Source organism: Oryx dammah, unplaced genomic scaffold (genome assembly GCF_014754425.2).
Source record: "Oryx dammah isolate SB20612 unplaced genomic scaffold, SCBI_Odam_1.1 HiC_scaffold_10, whole genome shotgun sequence".
In the NCBI taxonomy this organism is placed as follows: domain Eukaryota; kingdom Metazoa; phylum Chordata; class Mammalia; order Artiodactyla; family Bovidae; genus Oryx; species Oryx dammah.
This window is the reverse complement of record NW_024070194.1, coordinates 15,820,079-15,842,598: the sequence shown is the minus strand read 5'-3', so window position 1 is coordinate 15,842,598 and position 22,520 is coordinate 15,820,079. Positions and strand designations below refer to the sequence as shown.

The 22,520-nt window shown below is 40.1% G+C and overlaps 1 protein-coding gene across 4 annotated transcripts in view; it reads left to right on the top strand.

Annotated features, from left to right (window-relative positions):
- RALGAPB (Ral GTPase activating protein non-catalytic subunit beta) overlaps positions 1–19,159 on the top strand; it is a 93,853-nt gene extending 74,694 nt beyond the window's left edge. For 3 of the 4 annotated variants that reach the window (XM_040248339.1, XM_040248338.1, XM_040248337.1), the window contains 8 exons: positions 2,456–2,614; positions 5,514–5,679; positions 8,284–8,406; positions 9,870–10,006; positions 11,399–11,507; positions 12,237–12,315; positions 14,414–14,562; positions 15,059–19,159. In XM_040248339.1, the coding sequence (XP_040104273.1) occupies positions 2,456–2,614; positions 5,514–5,679; positions 8,284–8,406; positions 9,870–10,006; positions 11,399–11,507; positions 12,237–12,315; positions 14,414–14,562; positions 15,059–15,252 (1,116 nt within the window). In that variant the 3' untranslated portion in view covers positions 15,253–19,159. The remainder of the gene's footprint in view (positions 1–2,455; positions 2,615–5,513; positions 5,680–8,283; positions 8,407–9,869; positions 10,007–11,398; positions 11,508–12,236; positions 12,316–14,413; positions 14,563–15,058) is intronic. The other variant, XM_040248336.1, reaches the window with a different exon arrangement.
- The last annotated feature ends 3,361 nt before the right edge of the window (positions 19,160–22,520 follow it).

Here is a 22,520-nt window from a genome sequence, read left to right as displayed (position 1 = left end):
CTTTCTCACCTGGGTCAGAACATAGGAAAAAGTTAGCAAGTAGCCTGATTTATTTTATGAATCTAAGCATATCTCTAATAAACCTGGCAGAACACACATGCAAAAGTATATACAAAAGTATTAAGGAAAATGCTGATAAAACTGAATTCAGCAGCACGTTAAACAAATTAACTTCTACAACCAAGTAAAGTTTATCCTAGAAATGCAGGAGAGTCAGTTATTGGTAAATATTAGTAAAGTTATTAAGAAAATAATTTGATTCTGTTAGCAGATCAGTCAATACAACAGTCAATATTCAGCAAAACAATATTTAGTCTGATTTTTTAAAAAATGAATAAACAGCCAAAACTTCACCAGGGCCAGTAATGTAGGTCTGTGTAAATGGCAGCCCATTTAAGAAACAAGATGGAGAATGAGGAAATGTTTTTTAAAAAAAAATGTGTAGGGAGATTCCCCCAGTGAGTAACATCTTACCTAACTATAGTATACTATCAAAACCAGGAAGGTCAATGAAATACTAAAAGAAACTAAGAAGGGAAAAAAACATTGGAAAGGAAAAGACAGTTCCCGTGTAATATGATTTCTGATTAGACAGCCATGGCATCATTGACTCCGTGGACATGAGTTTGAACAAACTCCGCAAGATAGTGAAGGACAGGGAAGCCTGGTGTGCTGCAGAAAGTCAGACACGACTGAGCTACTGAATGACAACAAGAAGGAGAATCAGTAGAGTGTTTAAAGTAAATGAAAGTTAAGATCACCACATATGAAGTACAAATATTAATGACTGTAGCTGTTAATATCCAGTTAGAAATACAATGCAAAATAACTCAGTTACAACTGTGATATTGAGGAAAGGTATCCTAAGAAAATTTATTAGGAAAAACACAGACCTCGAGGAAAAAACTTTTAAGAAGTTATTAAGAGATATAAAGTACGTACGTGTTATGTTCCTGAATTAGAAGAACATCCAAAAGAACAAGCTGATGAGGTAGGTTTTAAAAAAAAAAAGAATGAGGAGCCCTTGTCCTGTAAGATGTGTTGTAGCACACTGCCAGACTGTGGTTCCTTCTCCATGATTTCAAGGTGAAAAATGAAAAGCAGAACGTTTTTTGCATGTTTTTAGAAAATTCATTTAGTGGAAAAATCTGACCTGAATTGACACGATGTAGTCTTTTTTCATAATGTGAATACTCTTCTGTTTGACAGCAGAAATAGCGGTGTCTTTAATGACAGGGTGTTGCCTCAGCCCTTGTTTGGAGTAGGAAAAGAGTAATCCTTGCCATCTCTGAGGGATGCTCTCCTGAAAAATACCAAGGATGATACAACCTGCTGGTCAAGATCAAGATCTCAAAGAAGATAAGGGATCAGGGGGAAAACAAAACAAGAAATGCATAAAAGTTAATAGACTATTTTTTAAAGCAGTTAGGTTTGCAGAACAGCTGAGTAGAAAGTGTAGAGAGTTTCCATATAACCTCTTTTCCTCCACACACGTAGTTTCTCCTAACATCTTGCATTGTTGTGACATAATTTGTAACAATTGACGAACCAGTATCAGATGGATTAATGTTCACTCTGTGTTGTACAGTTCTGTGGGTTTTGGCAAATATGAAATCACATATGCTCACCATTATAGCACTATAGAGAAGAGTTTTACTCCCTAAAGTCCGCTGTAGTCTTCCTAGTCATCCCTCCCCTTCTCTCTGGAAATTCCCCTGACTCCTGACAACTACTGATCTTTTGCTGTCTCCACAGTTTTGCCTTTTACAAAATGTCATATAGTTGGAATCATATAGTATGTAGTCTCTTCAGATTGGCTTCTTTCACTTCACCTCACCTTATTGCACTTAGCAGTTTGCATTTCAGGTTCCTCCATGTCTTTCTGTGACTTGATAGCTCACTTCTTATTATCATTGAATAATATTCCATTGGGTGGATTTATCAGTTTACTTACAGAGAGATTCCTTGGTTGCTTCCAAGTTTTGCTTCCATTTACGAATGAAGTTGTGTTTTTGAGTAGACATTTTTAATTCATATGGGAAAATATCAAGTTATACTGTTGCTGTCCTGTATGGTAAGATTATGTTTAGCCTTGCAAGAAACTGCCAAACTGTCTTCCAGCATGGCTGTACCATTTTCCATTTCCACTAGCAATGAGTAAGAATAAAATACATACTAAATTTTTTCTAGAAAGTTTGGTGTATTACAGAGAAAATTGGATTTTAAATTAAATACACAGTATGATCTCAACCGTCTTTAACAAAAAAAGGCAAAAGAACTGGAAGGAAGTACACAAGAATGTTAAATAGTTTCTATAGTTTGGGATTATGGTTCTGCTTATTCCTGTCACTTTTTAAATTTTTTTTAATGTTTATTAAACCATGAGCAAATATTGGTTTTATTATTAGAATAGTGCAAAGAGATGATACCTTCTCCTTTCTTCCTTTGGCGGTAGGAACCTGCAAACAGTCGTCTACCTCCTCACCTTATTGCACTTGACTCCACGATACCTGGATTTTTTGATGACATTGGTTATCTGGATCTCTTGCCATGTCGTCCCTTTGACACAGTTTTTATTTTCTATATGAAGCCAGGCCAGAAAACAAACCAGGAGGTAAGATTTCTGGATTTGGGGGATCATTTTTTATGCTGTAAATTGAAAAAAATTTACATGACTTGCACTTCTCTATGGTGGATGGTGAGTTATTCTTGATTTTTAAAGATTTCTTGTGAATCAGTTCAAAAACTGAGTTAATGAAAACTATGATGCCTAGACCCTCGAGTCTCTTGACTCTCAGTGAATGCGATGTAGAGAAGAGCTAGAGCATGTCTTTCTTACCTTAAGGAATTCAGATTCCTAAGACACAGGAAACTAAAATAACAAAAGTTAACCATGAAAAGCTAAAGTTAGGCTTTACTGCCCAGCAACAACTGTTTACTGACCATCTTCCCTGTGGCTCCCTTAATGTGCCCAAGTGTAGAAGTGATAACACCCTTTCCTCTTGAGGAACTCACTTTCCAGGTAATTTCACAAGGAAATAATTTTAGTCAAGGCATGCACAGTAGGAGAACATCTGAAATAAAGTAAAGGATAAAAACAATAAGTAAAACACAGTTGGATACATGTAACAAAGAGACTAGGAGAAGGATGAAGACAGCTATAAGACAGGTGAGAACAGAAAACTGAGAGCAGATGTCAGGAGATCGAGTGTCTATCAGAGATAAACGGTTGAAACATGGATTGGACAGTAGTTACCAGCTGTGACTGAGAGAGGACCAAAGGAAGATGTGTAAAATATAGAATGTATTCACATGTGTAGAGCACTATGACTGTATTATCTTGGAGTTTCACTATAATCATTGCAAGACCATTAGCTAATCAGATTAAACACACTTGAAGAAACATACCAGAATTACAAAATGTTTATACTAGAAGCATATTTCAGATTATTGGCAAACTACTAGAAAAGGAGAAAATTCTTCTCATTTCATGTTAGTGATTCAGTAAATACTAAGTGTCTGCTGTCAGGTGCTTGGGTTATAGTGGTGAGCAAGATATACGAGGTTTCTGGACTTCGGGAACTACTACTGTGTAGAGGGAAAGACAGATGATTAAACACACAACCATGAATAAAGTGTGCTGATAGGAACATGTTATAGGAGCTGTAACATGAAAACCTAACCTGGTTTGAACACTTCCTGGAATAAAAGACTTTTAAGCTAATGTATGAGGTATACATTGACTGTAGGTTAAAAGGTAGAAGTGGGTTGTCACTAATCAAGAAACAGCATGTGTAAAGGCCCTGGAGGTGAGAGAGAATTTCATTTTCATAAAATTCGTTATTGGTTCCAATTTGTTTGTAGCTTGGGAGGCTACTGGTAGCCAGAGATGAGACTGGTAGACTCAAGTTTTTTGGAAGATCTTCAGTAGAAGTGGATTAAATGCAGAGGGTGGGGATCTGTCTTGAAGGAAGTCTATTCATGGTTCATATGAGAGTAGTGGGGTCATTTTCCTCCTACTTATAGAAGAAGACAAAACCCTTGAGGTAATTCTTACACCAGTTGAGTTTCCTTAGCTTTTTAGGGACCAAGGGTGACTAGAAAACAGTAAGATTCCCAGAAGCCTCCTTTAGAATGGCTGAGTCCTGCCTTCCCTAGCCCTGTAGGGAAGATTTAGATGAATTTCCAGCTGCCAGTCAGTGGCCTGCAAGTTGAATTTAACTTACTTATTGTATCTTGGCTACATTTTCAAATTGTTTAAAAGTCTCACCTCTGAATAAAATAATTAATTGGGAGAAGAAAAAAACTGGCTGTCAGATCAGTTTCCTGGCACTTATAAGAATATGAAGGGATATGGGGAACTAAACAGGTACACTTCTGAAGAGAAGTGTTAAAGAGATGAGGCCTGGCAACGATGCCCACTAGATTGAGAAGTGTTTGATGTAACCACATATTTTGATTTCATTAGGTTAGCATTGTATGAACTACATCAGTGATCTGTGGGCTGGCTACATTAAAAGTTACTTGGGAGACCTCTTGAAAGTAGTAATTCCAGGATCTTATCTCTGCTGATCTGATATAGAGGTTCTGGAGTAGGCTAAGAAAATCTCATGTTTAAGAAATTCCCCAGGTGATTTTGATATACTACCTCTCTCCCCATTCATTTTTAATTTATAGAGGACTTCTCATTTTCCTTCTTCTAGCATTGGACTTTGAACAGCAGCAGTGTTACTGTTTTGAGCCAAGTAATTCCTTGTTGGGGGAGCTGTTCTGTAAAAATAGGACATGTAACAGCATCTTTGGCCTCTGCTCACTAGATCCCAGCAGTGTCCCACCAGTTGTGATGTCAAAAATGTTTCCAGACATTGCCAGATATCCGCTGGAGAGCAAAATCCACCTGATGAGAACCACTGTTTTAGAACAAGGGACTTTTCTTTCTGGGGCCCAGGAATTAAATTTGGTACCTGGTGAAGAGGAGAAAGCCTTCATTTTTATCTGGGATGGTTGTATTCTCTTCTTTGAACCCAGAGAAGAATGTTTTCCCACTCACTTATTAATTATAGCTAGTCATTATTGAATTTTTAACAGGTTTGTACTTCTTATAGGATTTGTCAAGATTTGTAAGTAAATAATCACATACCTGTGTGAAGGCAGGGACCTAGTGTTTTTTGTTTACTTTTGGTAAGCATATCTGGCTCAGTAATTATTTTGCTAGGGAGAGAGTTAAAGGATTTTCCTCACTTAATCTTCACAGCCATCATTATTACTCACTTTATAGATGAAGAAACTGAAACAGTGGGATTAAAAAACTTGCCCAAAGCCCAGCCAGGATTTGAACCCAGATCTATATAACCCAGAAGCATACATATTTAACTGCAGTCATATGTATAGTCCTCAGTTTATTCTCAGCTTGTACTTGATTTATCAGACGCTTCAAAGAGAATTTTTATGAAGATACTTTGATATGCTCTTTTGTTTCCTTCACTATAGTTGATGATTGGTATGTATTTCAGATTTTAAAGAATGTGGAGTCTTCCAGAAATGTTCAGCCACATTTCCTAGAATTTTTGCTCTCCCTTGGCTGGTCAGTAGATGTGGGCAAACACCCTGGCTGGACTGGGCATGTTTCCACCAGTTGGTCTATTAACAGTTGCGATGATGGTGAAGGACCTGAACAAGGTAAATCTCATATGGTCATTTGTTTTTTCTTATTTTGTAACTCTTGACTTTTCTCCTTTAATATGAATTTGTAGTCTTATGAAAGAAACAAAAACAAAAACAAGCAGATGTATGGAATGGAGAAGTCTCTTTCCTCTCATCCTCACAGGAGATCACTTAATAATTGTATCATCTTCCAAACATTTTCTGTTAATATGAGAAATAATTATGTGTGTGTGTGTATATATATATATATAAAAACATGTATGTTATATACATACATTGTGACAACTAATATAAAATTAAAGTTGGTAAGTTTTTTATAGTGGGAGTGAACAGATTCCATTTTCTATAACAATATTATAATAAATTTAGATTATAGCAAACGGTAGTTTCCTAACAAGTATACTTTGTGTAATAAATACAGTTTTTCTACTAGCAGGTATGTTTTTTAGACTTTGTGGCTATCATTTAAGGTTACACTGTTAGGACATTATATAAAAACCTTTGTAGTAAACAGCTGACTGAGAGATTCATACACATCAATACAAATCCTCCTGAGGAACTGTAATCAGGATAGCAAGTATAAGTTTAATCTTAAGGCCTTTGCCCTACCTGGCTGGAGCTTTCTGTTCCAACGGCCCTTGAAATCACTGAAAAATTAATAATACCTCTCTGAAGTGGGGAAAACCTGTGTCTAATGCTTTGAATTAGCAGAGTTCCTCTGTCAGTAAGATTATGCTCTTAAGTTTCCCATTCAATACCATTGTGACTTGTGACATAGTTTTCTCCTGCTTTCAACCAAGGTTGAATCAAAGTATATGAGAATGTGCTCTAATTTCAATTGCCACATAACCTTTAATAGTTAGCTTGAGTGTATTTATCAACTAAATTCCCACAAGTAGAATTGATAAAAGATTTGCACATTTTTCAAGTTGATAAATGTATAAATGTGTCACTTGGATGCTTAAGGTTGCAAGTAACAGAAAACCTGACCCAAACTGGGCTAGATTTTGAAGGTCATTTATTGCCTCATATAACTGAAACCCCAGACATTAGTGTGCAGTTTTGTTGCCATGTGATCAGCACTCCTGTTCTATTTCTCTGCAGTTTTCTTTTAGCTCTGTTTTCCATGTGTTGGTTTTGTCCCATCCTGGCTTTCTTCACACTGCAAAAAGGCCATTCCAGGCTGAAACCATTCACATACCACACTAGTCTAAAGAGGAGAGGTTAGCTGGGTCTCAGAACCTCCCTTCTCCCAAAGCCGGAAATACACAGTGATTAGACCGCCATGAACCATTGCTGTGGCAAGAGAGGTGGAATGACCCTGAAAGAGAGATGTGAACGAGGAGGCAGGTAGAATGAGTGTGTTGGGGCAGTAACCACAGTGTCTGCTATGGTAGACACAATGCCCGCCCAACATCTAAACCAGGAGCCAGCACCTACAGCCCATGCCTATTTTTGTAAGTAAAGTTTATTGGCACTCAGCCACACTTGTTCATGTATTATCTGACTGCTTTTCACACTACAATGGCAGACTTAAGTAGTCATGGCAGAGACCATATGACGTGCAAAGCTTCATTTACTGTCTGACCCTTTGCCGAAAACGTTTGCTAGACTCTGGTCTAAACTTCGTTTGCCACCTCCTCACCAGATTAGGTGTCTTCTGATCTGTTAGATGAGGAGTTTTCTATTTTTAATTATGATTGAGTTTTCAGCATCTCATATTTTTATTTCTTAGCTGAGAACTACTTGTTTATTTCCTCTTCCCAATTTTTTGTCAGGTTGTTGGTCTTTTATGTATTACTTGTAGGGCATTGTGTTCATTTTAATGGAGAACTAGACCAGCTCTCATGCGAAGAGTTGACTCACTGGAAAGACTCTGATGCTGGGAGGGATTAGGGGCAGGAGGAAAAGGGGATGACAGAGGATGAGATGGCTGGATGGCATCACCGACTCAATGGATGTGGGTTTGAGTGAACTCCAGGAGTTGGTGATGGACAGGGAGGCCTGGCGTGCTACGATTCATGGGGTCGCAAAGAGTCGGACACAGCTGAGCGACTGAACTGAACTGAACTGATACCAGCTCTCAAGAGTGTTATTTTGGTTAATTCTATCTTGCTGACTTAGAGCAGATACTATGATTAAAGTTTCCTGTACATTTTCATATTATATTACTGATCACGGGAGAAAATGACACAAAAGCAAAGCTGAAGAGCAGTAGAGAGACTAGGGACAGAAATGCCTGTGAGCAAGCGTACACACACGCAGACATCTGTCCCACCTCCCTTCAGAGGGACTGGGTGGTCTCCCTTTTAATTACTGTTACCTCTTCCAAAAAGACTATTCCCTGAAACTGCCTGATACACATGAACTAAGGTCCTGCTAATCAGAAGTGATCTGATTCAGTTTCAGCAACTGTGAAATTAAGATTTTATGGTTTAAAGTTAGTGTTAAGCCATTTAATGAACATTTATAGTTTATTCTTCTTACACATTAGTTCATGTTGGAAATGTACTTTCTATTTATTATCACTTTTTATTAACTAGTTAAAATTTCATGTAGCAGGGTGATACTGGTTTTCCCCACTTTTCAGAGCAGTAATGTAGTGTTTCTCATTCATAGATGAAGTGATTTCCTCTGAAGATGTTGGGGCTAGCATTTTCAATGGACAGAAGAAGGTGCTGTATTATGCCGATGCCCTTACGGAAATAGCTTTTGTGGTTCCTTCTCCTGTGGAGTCCTTAAGTAAGAGAATTTTTTTTATGGTGCTGGGTTTTTTTGTATGAACAATTTTTGTATTCACTGATTTGTGCAGTATTACTGCACTGGGAGAGATTCTGAAGTCATCTAAGACATTCTCAAACTTCAAAGACATGATAGCTTTTAGATTATGCAGAGGTATGGGGTGTTAGTTCCTCTTAACTAAAGGAAGGTAGTGAAAGACTAGAAGACTGACCCTCTAATAATTTTTAAATAGCAAAGGAGATCTACTTTGACCCGTTTTTTTTTTTAACTTTCTTTAGTGTGATTAATTGGACTTCCCAGGTGGCTCAGTGGTAAAGAATTCACCTCCCAATGCAGGAGACGCAGTTTTGATCCTTGGGCCGGGAAGATCCCCTGGAGAAGGAAATGGCTACCCACTCCAGAATCCTTGCCTAGAAAATCCCATGGACAGAGGAACCTGGCAGGCTAATGGGGTCTCAAAAGAGCTGGACATGACTTAGCGACTGAACAACAACAAATCTGATTAGTTTATTCATTTCTCTCTCTAATGAGTGAACCCCCACCTGCTTCCCTCTGTCCATGTGAGAGCCTTTGTATGGAACCCCAGAGAACCCTGCAATTGGAGGCTCTCATGGTGGTAACTGCCTGGTCTTCTAACACCGAGGTGGAGAAATTCCAACCTGGAGAAGGTGGCCATCAAGCATGTTCTTCTCAAGGATTGGAAGTGATCATTTCTTCTCAGTCTGAATTCTTAGTCTTATTTTGCCTTGAACCTTTGCTTCTTACAAATTAAGTACATTACTTTGTGTCTGACCAGACAGGAGATGGAAAACTTCACCTTCTTCATGAGACTGTCCGTAGGATGGGATGCTGCACATCATGCTTTCACATTTCTCATTTCTAGGCTAATGGTTTTTCCTGGACCCTGCTTTGGCCACCTCTTAACCTTTGTACTTGGACCCTTGATTTTGCACTTGAGGTTCCTCCCTTTCTCTTCTCTGGGGCCAGTAAGTGTCCCTGGCAGGAGGGCCCTTCCATGGTCTAGGTCAATGTCTGAGCAGCTGTTTGCCTTCATGTCAAGGCTGTGATCTCCTGCCTTAATTCCAGAAGCCAGGGCCCAACCATCCTCTGTGGACTGAGTCCATCCTTGGTGTCTCTGGCCCAGCTTATTTGCACCAATTCAGTAGAGCTGGAGCCAGCAAATTATGGTACACAGGCCAAATTCAAAACACTAAGAATGTTTTTTGCATTTTTAAAGGGTTGTAAATAAAATAAGAATATACAGTAAAGACCTATATAGCCAGCAAAGCCTGAAATACTTATTACTTGATCCTTTACAGAAAAGGTTTGCCAACCCTGGCTCTATAAGCAATGCTTTCCTAAGTAATTTAAGTTGTACTCTTAACATAGCTAGTTTAATAAACACGTTTGCTCTAATGAAGTAGTAGATATTTTATTTATATATATTTTTCTTTACCCTGTAGCTGATTCATTGGAAAGTAACATCTCAGACCAAGATAGTGATTCAAATATGGATCTTATGCCAGGAATTCTGAAACAGCCATCCCTGACACTTGAGCTTTTCCCTAATCACACAGACAATCTTAATTCCTCACAGAGGGTAAGTCACTTTGTTGATTAATCTCCAGAAATTTGTAATGAAATGGAGGTAATTAGGTAATTATAGAATCACACCTGAAAAGCTTTTAACTTTAACCCAAAGAATAATTATATCTGTACTAATTCATTAGGATCTTAATTTTTTTTTAATCAAAATTTCATGATTTTCTTCTTTTCAGCTTGCAACAGATGATTCACTCTAATTCCATCTTAGTTGCTTTTCTCTATTTAGTCATTTCGGTTCCATGCTTGGTTCTTTCACCCATTCCTTCTCAAGTATAGGTTATTATTTGGTCCCTGAAATATCTACTAATAACAGTATGTATTTTATAGCATTAACCATGCAAAATTCAACTTCGGTCTGACAACACACATGATAGCATTTTGAAGAATAATCCAGTGTATGAATGAATGCCCTGAGTCAAGTGACCCAGCAGCTACTAAAGGAAGAGAGCATTTTGGTTTTACACTGTTTTCTTACCTTTTCAGTGGATGTTACATCATTGTCTGTGTTCTCCCCTCGTGTTACCTCCTAATCCTCACTGGAAAATGACCAAGTAGTAATTAGCAAGAGTATAGGATCAGTTTACAAATGTAAGACAGTTGATACAGAATAAATAATAAAGACCAAAGAAGTGTTGTGCAAACTTGTCTGAAGCCCTTCTTCCATTGTAAAGAATTTTAATTTGGACCTCTCTACACTTAAAATTATTTTTAATATAAGTATTTGCTTAAAAGAATATGGGAAGGGTTTCACCTTTAAAATTGATTTAGGAAAAAAAGTTAGCTTGTATAAAACTCTGAAGTAGACTGATTTTGAAAATCATAAGTTGCTACATTTAAAAAAGATTTCACAGAATACAGTTTGGAGAAGAGCAAGATAGGTAAAGCACCATGTTTTTATTTACCACATACTTTGCAGACTACTCACAAACTAAGGGAAAAAAATTCATATCATTATCTCAGTAGATAGAGGAAAAGCAGTTGACAAGAATTCAACACTGAAAAGATCTCCAGGCAGAGCAATGATGTTATTCTGACGGAAAAAGCATACTGCCTTCTGGTCACAAAGATAGACTTGATCCTCTTAAGTCCTCTTTAAGACATAGTTTGCAAATTTTGTTTTTATTAATGTCAATTATAATTGTTCAGTATTGCTTATCTTTTTTTATTTGAATATTTTAGACTTTCATTGCCTTGTTCTAGTTTGAGACTTGATAAACAGAGAAACCAAAGAAGGGCTTTTTTGCAAATGTATTTTATCCTGTTTTCCAGAAGTGACTTCCCATGACCTGATCCTTACGTCACTGGGTAGCTTGATGAATGTATGATTGTAGTTTTATTAAGCCAGGTTTTTTTTCCCCCCTCTTCCGCTTTTCTCTGCCTCATACAGCTCAGTCCCAGTTCCAGAATGAAGAAGCTGCCTCAGGGTCGCCCTGTGCCTCCCCTCGGACCCGAGACAAGAGTTTCTGTAGTCTGGGTGGAACGCTATGATGATATAGGTATTGTGCAAGGACTTTGTCCATAAACAAGACTTTGGTAGGATGACAGTGACTTGCTGAATGTCTAAGAGGAGTGGCAGCATAGGCCCTATGTGGTGGCCAAGAGCTAGGACTGGAGTTCAGGAAGCCTGGGTTTCATTACTCCTTAGGTGACTAATCTGTTAAATGAGTGACCCAGCACTTATTTCATAGTCGTGAAGATGTGATGGATGCAGAGCCTTCAGGTCTTCTTGGTATGGCAGATACTGGTTTCTGGCCACTTGGTCCCACTTGATGTGGCTCCCAGTCACCCCAGGACCTCTGGAAAGGGGCAGGGAGTTCACCTTCCTCACCCTCTTTCCACAGTCTTGTTTCATTGTAGAGATTAATTGGTCCTTAGGGATTCTGCTATGAATATGTTTCTCATGATTTTTATGTAAGCTGCATAAAAACGTTAGAAATGTGTATTTACCCTGGAATCTCATTCAGCTCAGAGTTCATAGGAAAGTGTAATGGTTGCTTTCTAACACTTCTAAAGCTCTTTCTTACATTCTTTAAAAACTCTCTGCTTTAGATGAACTTTTCTAAAATATACCTTGAGGGATTTTTTGTGTGTGTGTGAGGAATATTTAGGACTACATGTTTTAAGAGAGCAAAGTCCGTATATTTGTTGTCTGCTATGTAAAGAGTTTAGGAAATTGAGTTTTCTTGTAGGGAGATATTAAATGTAATGCCATGATTTTCTTCCAGAAAACTTTCCCCTCTCAGACCTGATGACAGAAATCAGTACTGGTGTGGAAACTACTGCAAATAGTAGCACTTCTCTGAGGTACTCCCTTCCTTGGCTTGAAGTTTACCAATATTGACTTTAAGCATAGAAAAGCTATTTCTTATAATATGGTGGTTGTAGTTTAATTAAGAAATAATGACTTTAATGAAACAAAAGGGATGAAGACAGTAAGAAGTAAACATAATTATGGGGAAAGAATAAAAAAAGTTTGTAGATAAATGCACAAGGTGATCAAATTAGCAAGGATTTTTAAATGGCATAATTAATTGCTGTTGTACATTTATCTGAGGCAAAAAGAAAGATGGAAAAGTGGAAACAATTAAGTATTATTAATGAAGAGTGATAATAGAGTAGCAATATTAGATGGAAATAATGGAGTTAAACTGGTCAAAACATTCTGGATAGATAGCAGTTAAAGTATCCTCATCACATGAGCTATTTAATGGGAAAATATTTCTAAGTAAAACAGGTTACTAACTTTATTATAATATTAAGATTTTTATTTTAGCTGCTCATGCACAAAAATAGATTGAAAACAGAATAGTAAAAATGTGTCTGTGCAGGCTTTATCATCTCAAAGCTTTTTGCTTGTCTTGTCTTTTGTTTAAACAAATAATTTATATCAAGCTTAACTTGATATTTTAGCTTTGAGTAAATTCCTTCTATTTTCCCTGTTCTGGTTTATATTGCATATAAAATGAATTTAGTCTAACATTAGAAAGATGGTTTATTTTAACATTATCATGTTAAATTTCCAGAATAGGGCAAATCATTCCTAAAATTTCTGTTTTTTATGCCAAAGTATCTTAATGCAAACTGCAGATTTTCTAACATTCTGAATATATCAGTATGCACTTCTGAAAATTAACACTTTTCAAATGTATAAAGATAACGTTATCAGAGTAATAAAGTTAAGTCATAATTCCTTAATTTCACTTGGTGGCCAATTCATATTCAAATTTCTCCATTTCCCCTAAAATAGTCTTTGCAGCTGGTTTTTTTAAACCAGCCCCCATTTCAGCCTTGTGTCCGGTACTCATTCCTTCAGTCTCTTTTAATACAGAACAGTCCTGTTTTTCTAACTCCTTTTTAGCCTTCTTTTTTGACACTGACTTGCTAAAGAGACCAAAATAGATTTCATGAGGTAAACTTTACTTGAACTAGTTTAGAAGAGAACTTTTAAATGTCTTGTGCTGTTTTTTTTGTTGTTGTTGTTTTAAACTTTTTAGGTCAAAAGTACTATATGTTTGGACTGTAAAATTTGTATTTTTCTAGTAGTTTAGCAAAGTTTAGAGTTTGTCTTGGGGACAGAATTAGTATAGGATTGATTTTTATTAGATGTCTTGAAAAATTGACTGTCTGTTACTTTGGCCAAAATCACTTTAGAAAGAAGGCTCATTGTGTTACAAAACAAAAACAAACCAAAACCCTGACAAATAGCATCAAAGAGTTACATGGGTATGTCCAGATGCATTGGCATATCCCCAACACATATGTCATTCAGTCTCCTATGGGTGTGGTTGCTTGCCTTGGCCCCTGTTGCCTGTTCAGGGGCTTTGAGGGCTTTGGCTGTGTCAAGATTCAGCCGTTTTTCACCTCTGCTGAGGAGGACACCTGCAACTGCCCCAGACTAAGGTGCTCCCAACCTCCTTCCCCAGCCCCTAAAAACATGACATCAGGGATTCCCTTAGTGGGCCTAAGCTACATTCCCACTTGCTCTGAGGTGCTAGTCTTGAACATGGTAGAATTCCCTGCCCTCTGGCCAGCTCCGTTTTTGTTCCCTGCAAGGAGGAGGAACTAAGTGAAAGTCCCGCAGCTGGCTGCTAGATTGGTTATTCCCCACGATGTATTTTTCTGGCCTTTCCTTCCACCCTGTGTCCCCAGTGGTTTTCTAAACACAATTTTAGGCCCTTCTTTTGGTCAGCTTCAAAAGCCTAACCCGAGTGATGGGCATGTAGGGCCAGATTTTGGTGGGGGCCTTCCACATGGCCTCCCAGGAAGATTTCTGAGCAGACTGATCACTTGGCTCATCTAAACACTGCCTGGCAGTAGTTCCCTTGGTATTCTTGTATCACACGTGGGGGACTACAGCTCTTGAATATCTGGAGTAAAAGGAGTGTTCTTTTCTTTTCTTAAGATCTACTGCTCTTGAAAAAGAGGTTCCTGTCATCTTCATCCACCCTTTAAACACTGGATTATTCCGGATAAAAATTCAAGGAGCCACTGGAAAATTTAACATGGTCATCCCTCTCGTGGACGGGATGATTGTCAGTAGGCGAGCTCTCGGTAAGCCTCATATGTAGCTGAAGGATTGAAGTTTCTTTCTTTCTTTTCTTTTTATTTAACATTTTTATGAACCAGAAAGGAGTAGAAATAAGGAAATGGTAATATTACTTAACAGGTCCCACATGTAGAAAGTCCTGTGACTCTTATTTATAAGAGGAAGCATGTTTTGTTCTGTTTTGAAGTGTGCTTTAATCTAGTAAGTACGAGCAGAACTGTAATTCACCAACTTCCAGTATTGGAAAATGAATATAGTTTGTTTGTAATCCAGGGCAGGAAATGGGTTGTCAGGCTAGAGTTTGATTCTGTTTTTCCTCATCATTGTGTTTCTTTTGACGGTTTTATCTCACTTTCTTCTGACAGTTTTATCTGTCTCTGTGAGGAGTTTTGTAAATGGAATAAGATAGTGTGAGTTTGCCAAAAATAGTTCTCTTGAATAGAGTTCACCTAGCTACCTGTTTATTCACATTGATTTGAATGGAAACCTTCTATCTTCAAGGTTTTCTGGTGAGGCAGACTGTAATTAATATTTGTAGAAGAAAGAGACTGGAGAGTGACTCCTACAGCCCACCACACGTCCGCCGGAAACAGAAGATCACTGACATTGTCAACAAGTACCGGAACAAACAGTTGGAGCCAGAGTTCTACACTTCACTTTTTCAGGAGGTTGGACTCAAAAACTGCAGTTCTTAGACCGCTGTTTGTCTAGGACTGTTGAACTCTGGTTTGGGGCTATAATATCAAAGCAAAGCAATTTGATAGGCGATCACTGTAAAAATAAATCACTCCCCAAGAGCTTACTGTTTAATCACCAGAATAGAAGAGACACATTATAAACCCATTTGAGAGAAGACTTTTTGGCTTTCTAGTGAAATGGGCTCCCAGACACAATCATATTCCTGCTGGTAATGATGATACACATTTTAGCCATAAACTTTTCTTTCAGAAGTGACAATTTTACTTAAATACAAGCCTTTTGAGGAGAAAGGCTTTTATGCATCTCAGTTAAACATGTGCATTGGTAGTTTCAAATTTGCAAATTAGAAGTTGAAGATAGTTTTATACCTCACTTTTTAGGAGGTTGTGTTCAAAATTAAAATCTGTCTCAGAATCGTCCAGGATATTTAAAGACTCATGTTGCTAGCATGGAGGAGAAGGAAGGAAATCTCAACTTTCTGCTCACTCGTAGGTCCATTTGTCATCCATCTGTCATCCAACGATCGTACTGACAGAAAGGAACAGAAGTGTTCTTTGCTCAGTCTGATATTAAAATATTTCATAGTTTCTCTCCAGATTTCAAAAAGTTATTCTCATCACTGCAAAGGTCTGTCTGAAGGCCTCAGTTTCTGGGCAGCCCAGGAACAGATTTGAAATGGAGGCACGACCTGGTCCTTTAACAGGGATACAGATGGAGTTTGTGGAGTTAAAAGTCAGAAGTGACGCCTCCCCCCTCTTCATTATTGTCTAGCTCAGAGACAAAACGACAGGTTAACCGTTTGTAATTCCTTGGTAATTTCTTGGTTAAATATTATGAAATATAAATTAATAGCACAGGTTTAAGCATTGTTTGGTTCCATCCCTTGTCTCTTATTTCAGGACCAAGCAGGAAACTGCAGTAGTTTATGAAGGATTCTAATTTGGGGTTCAGGAAATAGCCTCTCAACGCTCCTAATTCAGATATCTCTTAGAGAGCTACTGGATTTCATCATAATTGACAAACATTAGTGACCGCCTCCTGGGGTGGCTGCTTTTAGAAACAGCTGTTGTCATATTTTCTGGACTTTGCCAGCTGAAGGCATGACAAATCCCTGCCCAGGTTTTTTAAATACTTCTGTTACCTCGCTGCTACTGTTCTGCCAGGGATACGTGTTTTGAGGTGGCCAGACCCAGAACATCCTCACAAGGATTCCTGTTACAGTGCTGGAGTGCACACTGCTCATTTCTCCTATTCTTATGTTTATTACGAGTAACATAAGAATATTTATGTTATTTTCTTTTTTATTAAGGTTATTTTGTGCTCAGAAGATAAATGACATTTAAAAGTCCAAAGAGGAATGATCACAATTGTGTAAGGGGTGATTTCCTACTTGAACTCTGATGTCAGTAGATGCTGTAGGTCAGGACTATAGTGGGCTGTTTGGTTCGATGTTTTGGTAGTTTACTTAGAGGACAGGGGATAGTATAGGACCTAACTCCCAGTGCAGATATTTCTATTTCAGAAGTATATATTGATATCTAGGAGCAAGAAATGTGGGCATAGCAGCTCTCCAAGTTTGCCTCACCTTTTTTCTTCATGTTTGTTTTAAGCTCAGGTAAAGGTAACCTCCTCCTTCTATGACTCCAGTTTCCATTCAGGGTATAACATTTGATTTTCTTTTTAATCTAGGCAATAATTTGATGTTCCCAGATGGTAGCAATGGTGGAGGGGGATGTTTTATTAGTAAGTTCTACTCTGGAATTAGTAGCCCAGCTACTAAGCTATAGAGTGAGATTTAACAACTTTCATGGAAATTCCAGATTGACATTTCTTGGGGGAAAACGGGCCCTTCTTTCTAATAGGTGTGGGCAAAGAAGGCTATAAATTAATGTGCAACTTGTAACATTCCAGAAGCTAAAAATAGCTGATATAGGTATGCCTCCACAGTGTGACCCTTGAGATGACACTTTGACCTTTGGCATAGTTCTCCGGTCAGGAAAACGTACTGTGGTTGTACGTGTTAGTGGTGGGCTTCATGATGCTTCAGTTTGCTCTAATTTCTGACAACTCTTGTAATTCTAATGGCTTTGATAAGTCAGTGAACAACTGTGTGAACAACTGTGTTTAGTGCAGTTATGATCTGGAAGACTCTGGTCTTCCAGGGAAGACGGGATGGATTCAGGGCTGTGCTGCTCCCAGAGGCATGAAACCCCAGTATATACAGCACAGAATACAGGGTATGCACACCTCGTCAGGTGCTGGCTCCTTCTGCTCAAAATTACATCTACCTAAAAAGGGAGTCTGGTGAGGACCCTTAGACCTTTCACTAGTGTGGGTGTGAGTTTCATGGTCACTGAGATCTCTCAACTGCCTTTGTAAAAATCACTTTGAGTAGACTAATGCCAGAGGGGCATATTTAGTCCCAAGAATAACCTTTAATAATCCACTTGATGTTTGCTAACATAGGTTCAGAACCTTTTGGGGGGTCTTTGGCTTGAACAGTTCGGTTGCTGCTGTAACAGGTGAACCAGGGCATGGTGTCGCATTTGGTGACAGGGAATGTATTAATTACCCAAGGGACAGAGGCAGGTAGCCCCTCGTAGTCCCTTCTCACATTTGAGGGTAAGGGGCTCTCTCACCCCGTCTGCGTGAGAGTACCAAGGACAGTGAGGCGTGCTTTTGCATTTTCCTGTTCAGCCAGCTCTCTTTTTGTCCCGTGCTTCCTCCTAAGACCCCCTCCTACGCATTGGCCCTTTGACCGGAATCATTACCTGGTGGGTTGACCCTCCTCCCTTCCTGGCAATATATACACAACACACATGCATGCTGTCCTCCATTTCCAAGTCCTCAGCTCCCCCGAGGCAGCCCTTTGGACTCACTTATAAAACAAAATACGTCTTTGGGCCAGTTACGTCAGTTCCCTACAGGTTGCACATGTGAAGCCTTCATGAGTAGTTACTTCCTATATACACTGAGGAAACATTTGTCGAGTTCTGCGGACTGATTTTTAGAGAAGCAGAGTCTTCAAGGAGTACTTAACTTGCATTGGAAGGTAGAACTTTACCCAAAGAAATGGAAGTCAGCCTTGCTCAAAGACATGTTTCGCACTGGACAGTAAAAAAAGGTATCAGAGGTAATTTGACACTCCTGCTGGTTGTTCTTCATTCAGCATTTTAAAACCTGTTCTGGTTATATTTTTCCAAAAAAGAATTGGTTTATATGTTTACATAAAGCGGTAAGTTGTGTTAGATGGTCTGTTTTAGGGATTTCCATGACAGCCTCTTGTCCCGAGATGGAGAGATTGGAGGTAATCCACACATTTAACGTGGAATCAAACCGTAGGTTCTCAGCAGCAAAAGAAGCCATGTACTGTATAGTGTTTTTCTCAGAATATCAACTCATGTTTTTTCAGATGCTTTTCTTTTTTTAACAGTGAGGGAAAGGTATAATTTGGGATTCCACAGTGCCTTGCATACAGTAGGCGCCCAATAAATATTTGTTGAAGCAAACCAAGTTTCCCAAGTCCTTGCCTCTTGCAGTGACCAAGAACATCTTTCTCCTCTGAAGGGCTTGGCAGTTGTGGCTAAAAAAATAAACAGTATCATTATTTGCTTGAAATCATATACACAATTTGTATGAATTTTGGTATGTTGCCAAGACATGATCTTTTTCTTATTGTATTTTCTGTAAATATTTCTGGCACTGAACTGTAAAGTAAAGGCAAAATGTAAATATGAAGGTGTCCCGTGTACCCTCGCCTCCTGTGTTTCCTCTTCGTCGGTTAGGGAAGAAGGCCCAGAGGCTTGTTTGTATTTATGCAGACCCTTTGTCCAGAAGAAACCATGGAATATTGAATGTAATACATTTAGTCAATTAAATTTTAAGGAGATTCTTATCTAACAATGTCACGTGTGCTTTTGGTTTGACTCTTGCATGGATGTTCTTCAGAATTTACATCAGTAGGTTTTTACCCTGGTTTTGTAGACTATCATGAAATTCTCAAAATTTGAAAATTTTTATTTACTTTCATTTTTTTAACTGGAGGATAATTGCTTTACAGGGTTGTGTTTCTGCTGTACAACCATGCGGATCAGCTGTATATATACATATATATCCCCTCCCTCTCAAGCATCCCTCCCTACCTCCCGCCAGCGCACCCTGAGTCATCACAGAGCACCGAGCTGAGCTCCCTGCTGGACAGCAGCTTCCACTCACCATTGCTGTTACACGTGGTAGCGTATACATGCCAGTGCTACTCTCTCAGTTCACTCCCCTCTTCTTCCTCTGCTGAATCCACAAGTCTGTCCTTCACATCTGCATCTCTATTCCTACCCTGCAAATAGGTTCGTCCGTACCATTTTTCTAGACTTCATAAAATTTTTTTAAATTAAAAGTACTTGGCATTTTCTGCTGAAATGAGGTCATGTAACTAAAGCACTGCTGTCAGAAGGCCCACCTGACAGAGGCTAGCAGTTGCTGAGGGGCTAGCTGGCTCTCTGTGTCTTGAGAACCAGAAATGCCAGCTGTGCTCCCTGTCTGCAGAAGATCAGAACTCCATCAGGACTGGCCAGTCAGGAAAGCAGAGACACAGGGGAGCGCCTCCTCTGCCCACTGGCCCTTTGAGCAGAACTGGCTGCAGCATGTTCCATGGGGCCCATTAGCACCTAATGCCTAGGTCACAGGTGGTAGCACAGCTGTGTACCACTTGAGCACACAGCTATGGTGTGGGCCTCTGCCCAGAGCCGCCCCTCCAGCCTGCTCCTGACCGTGTGACACTAATGTGTGACTCCTCACAAAGTATGCCGGGAAGCCAGGGCTGGGAGCTGCCTCCCCTGCAGCCATGTGTCCACGCCGGTTCCCCCCCAGGACCTGCCGCTGTATCCTGATGGCCAGGGGAGCTTAGCCCTGGGCTGACTGCTCGGGGTCCCTGTTGTGGGGTCTGGAAAAGAAATGAGTGCTCAAGTCTGTCTCAGCTACGTTGCTCAGTTCTTTCTGACCCCAGCCCCTTCAGGACCCAGGGCCAAGAAATCACCCCAACCCAGACCCATTTCCTCTACTCTTGGCCCCAGGGTCCTCAATGGCACAGCTCACCAGGGGACCATGTTTTGAAGGTACTCATTCTAATACTATCTGCCCTGACTTCTGCTGGGGACTCTGGTCATTCCGCAGCTGGACTAAGACTCCCTCTAAACACACTGGCCCTCCAAGCCCCAGCTGTTACCCACTGTTTTGCTGAAAGTATTCAATTATCTCTTTGGCTGTGCCGGCTTAGTTGTGACACGGGGGATCTCTACTTGAGTTATGTGGGATCTAGTACCCTGACCAGAGGTGGAATCCAGGTACTGCATTGGAAACACAAAGTCTTATTCACTGGATCACCAGGGAAGTCCCTGTTTTGCTGAAATTTTTACTTTTGTTTTAGATTTGTTAAACCACTCATTACACACAATTTCAATTTTTTTATAGCTTATGAGACTTAATTTCAATATAGTCATTAAAAGAAAAGAAACAATAGAGAAAATAACAGTGTATATATCACCAAATGGGGCCGACCTACATCCAGACTTGAACAGCGCTGGGAAGTCCCTTGTTAACAGCAATCTGGAGTACCAGTTGGGAAAGGATCCCTGGTGGTGTGTCCACCCCATGGGAAAGACTTCAATTTGCAGTTTCGGGGGCTCCCGCGTATAAACCCAGGTTGCAAACTGATATCAGCATCAGTTTACAGGCAAAAAATGGCAGCTCTGGTTTTACGTGAAGTTTTTAACAATGCTTTTCATTTCACCATATGAGTCATGGGATTTTGTTAGACCCTGGGGGACTGGCCAGACCTCCAGGGGCTCAAGAATTCCAAGGCCCATTCCCTTTCTTATCTAACATGCTGCCTGACTTGCTGTGCTTGCAAGCAGGCGTGGAATCCAGGCAGTGTCCAGGTAAGTCAGAGGCCTGCTCTCCTGCTTCTGAAGCCTGAATCAGACTTTCTCCATTTTAATTTCCCTAACACCTGCCCCATTTTTACAGTGGTGTCCCCCTTGCCCTTCTCCTTTGGCCAGTGTCTTCTAAGGAGGTCCGTCCACTCCATGTCTCCCCTTAAGTCTACCACTCTTCCTGCAGCTGCTTCCCCAGCCTGGAACTGGGTCTGCCTGACTTTCCAGCCTGTGCTTCACTTGATGCCATGGTCTCACAATCAAGTCAGCATCAGACTGGTTGCCCATTGATGGGTGGAGTCCAAACATCACCCCCAGAGGTTCTGACTGCCGAGCAGGGTGAACTGTGCCAATTGGCCTGTTTCCTAGGTCCCCTCTCCCCACCCCCATCTGCTGGCAGTGGTTGAGGCAGGTGGGCCAAGCACCCTCTTGGAGGAGACCACACTTCTTCCTCCCCTCCACAAGCAGCAGCCACTCTGAGAGGACTTCCCGCACCCATCAGGCTCCGAGCCTGGCCAGAGCCTCCCTCCAACTCAGGTGCTCTCCAGCCCTGGGGAGCCCAGGGCCTCCTTCCTGCCGAGGGGCCTGACTCGAGCTTTCCTGACTACTTTACAAATGAAAGAATGAGAGAGAAAAGTTCAGTTCAGTCGCTCAGTCGTGTCCGACTCTGCGACCCCATGAATCGCAGCATGCCAGGCCTCCCTGTCCCATCACCAACTCCCGGAAGGTTAAAGTCTTAGAAGCTCTTCACCAAAAACCCTAATAAGGAGAGATACAGAAGTTTCCAGATTAAATAATAATCATTTACTTAGGGACTGGCTGGCTCCAGGAAGAGTCTGTGACCTCAGATAAGTGAACCTGGGCAATTTGTATCCATTTTTTCTAACTTTTAGCATCTTGGCGTGCTAAGGATTATTTCCATCCTGCAAGAGGATTGGGGAGTAAGGAAATTCCAAGTGCAGAAATGGAATTGGTTGTTGTATATATAAAATTCATGATTTCTGAACAAGCAAGAGGATTGTGATACCACAGCATCGTGCAGGGATTTAAACCCAGGCTGGCCTGCCTAGGAGCTTGGGCTTTTGTTCTCAAACTGTCCCATTACCCCAGCTGTCAGGAGCCAGCGTGAGGAATCCCACCCGTGACAAGGTCATGAGGGAGGAAGCTGACATACGCAAGGCCATGATCAGACTTCAGGAGTTCCCCCTGGAATTTCCTGAGCATCCACCCCCCAAAAAATAAGAATCTGCCTGTTTTTCCACTCTTCTGACATTCTCTGGAAAAAGTCAATTCAGGGCTTTAGTCTTCTGCATTTGAAAGAGTGTTTCAATCCAAAA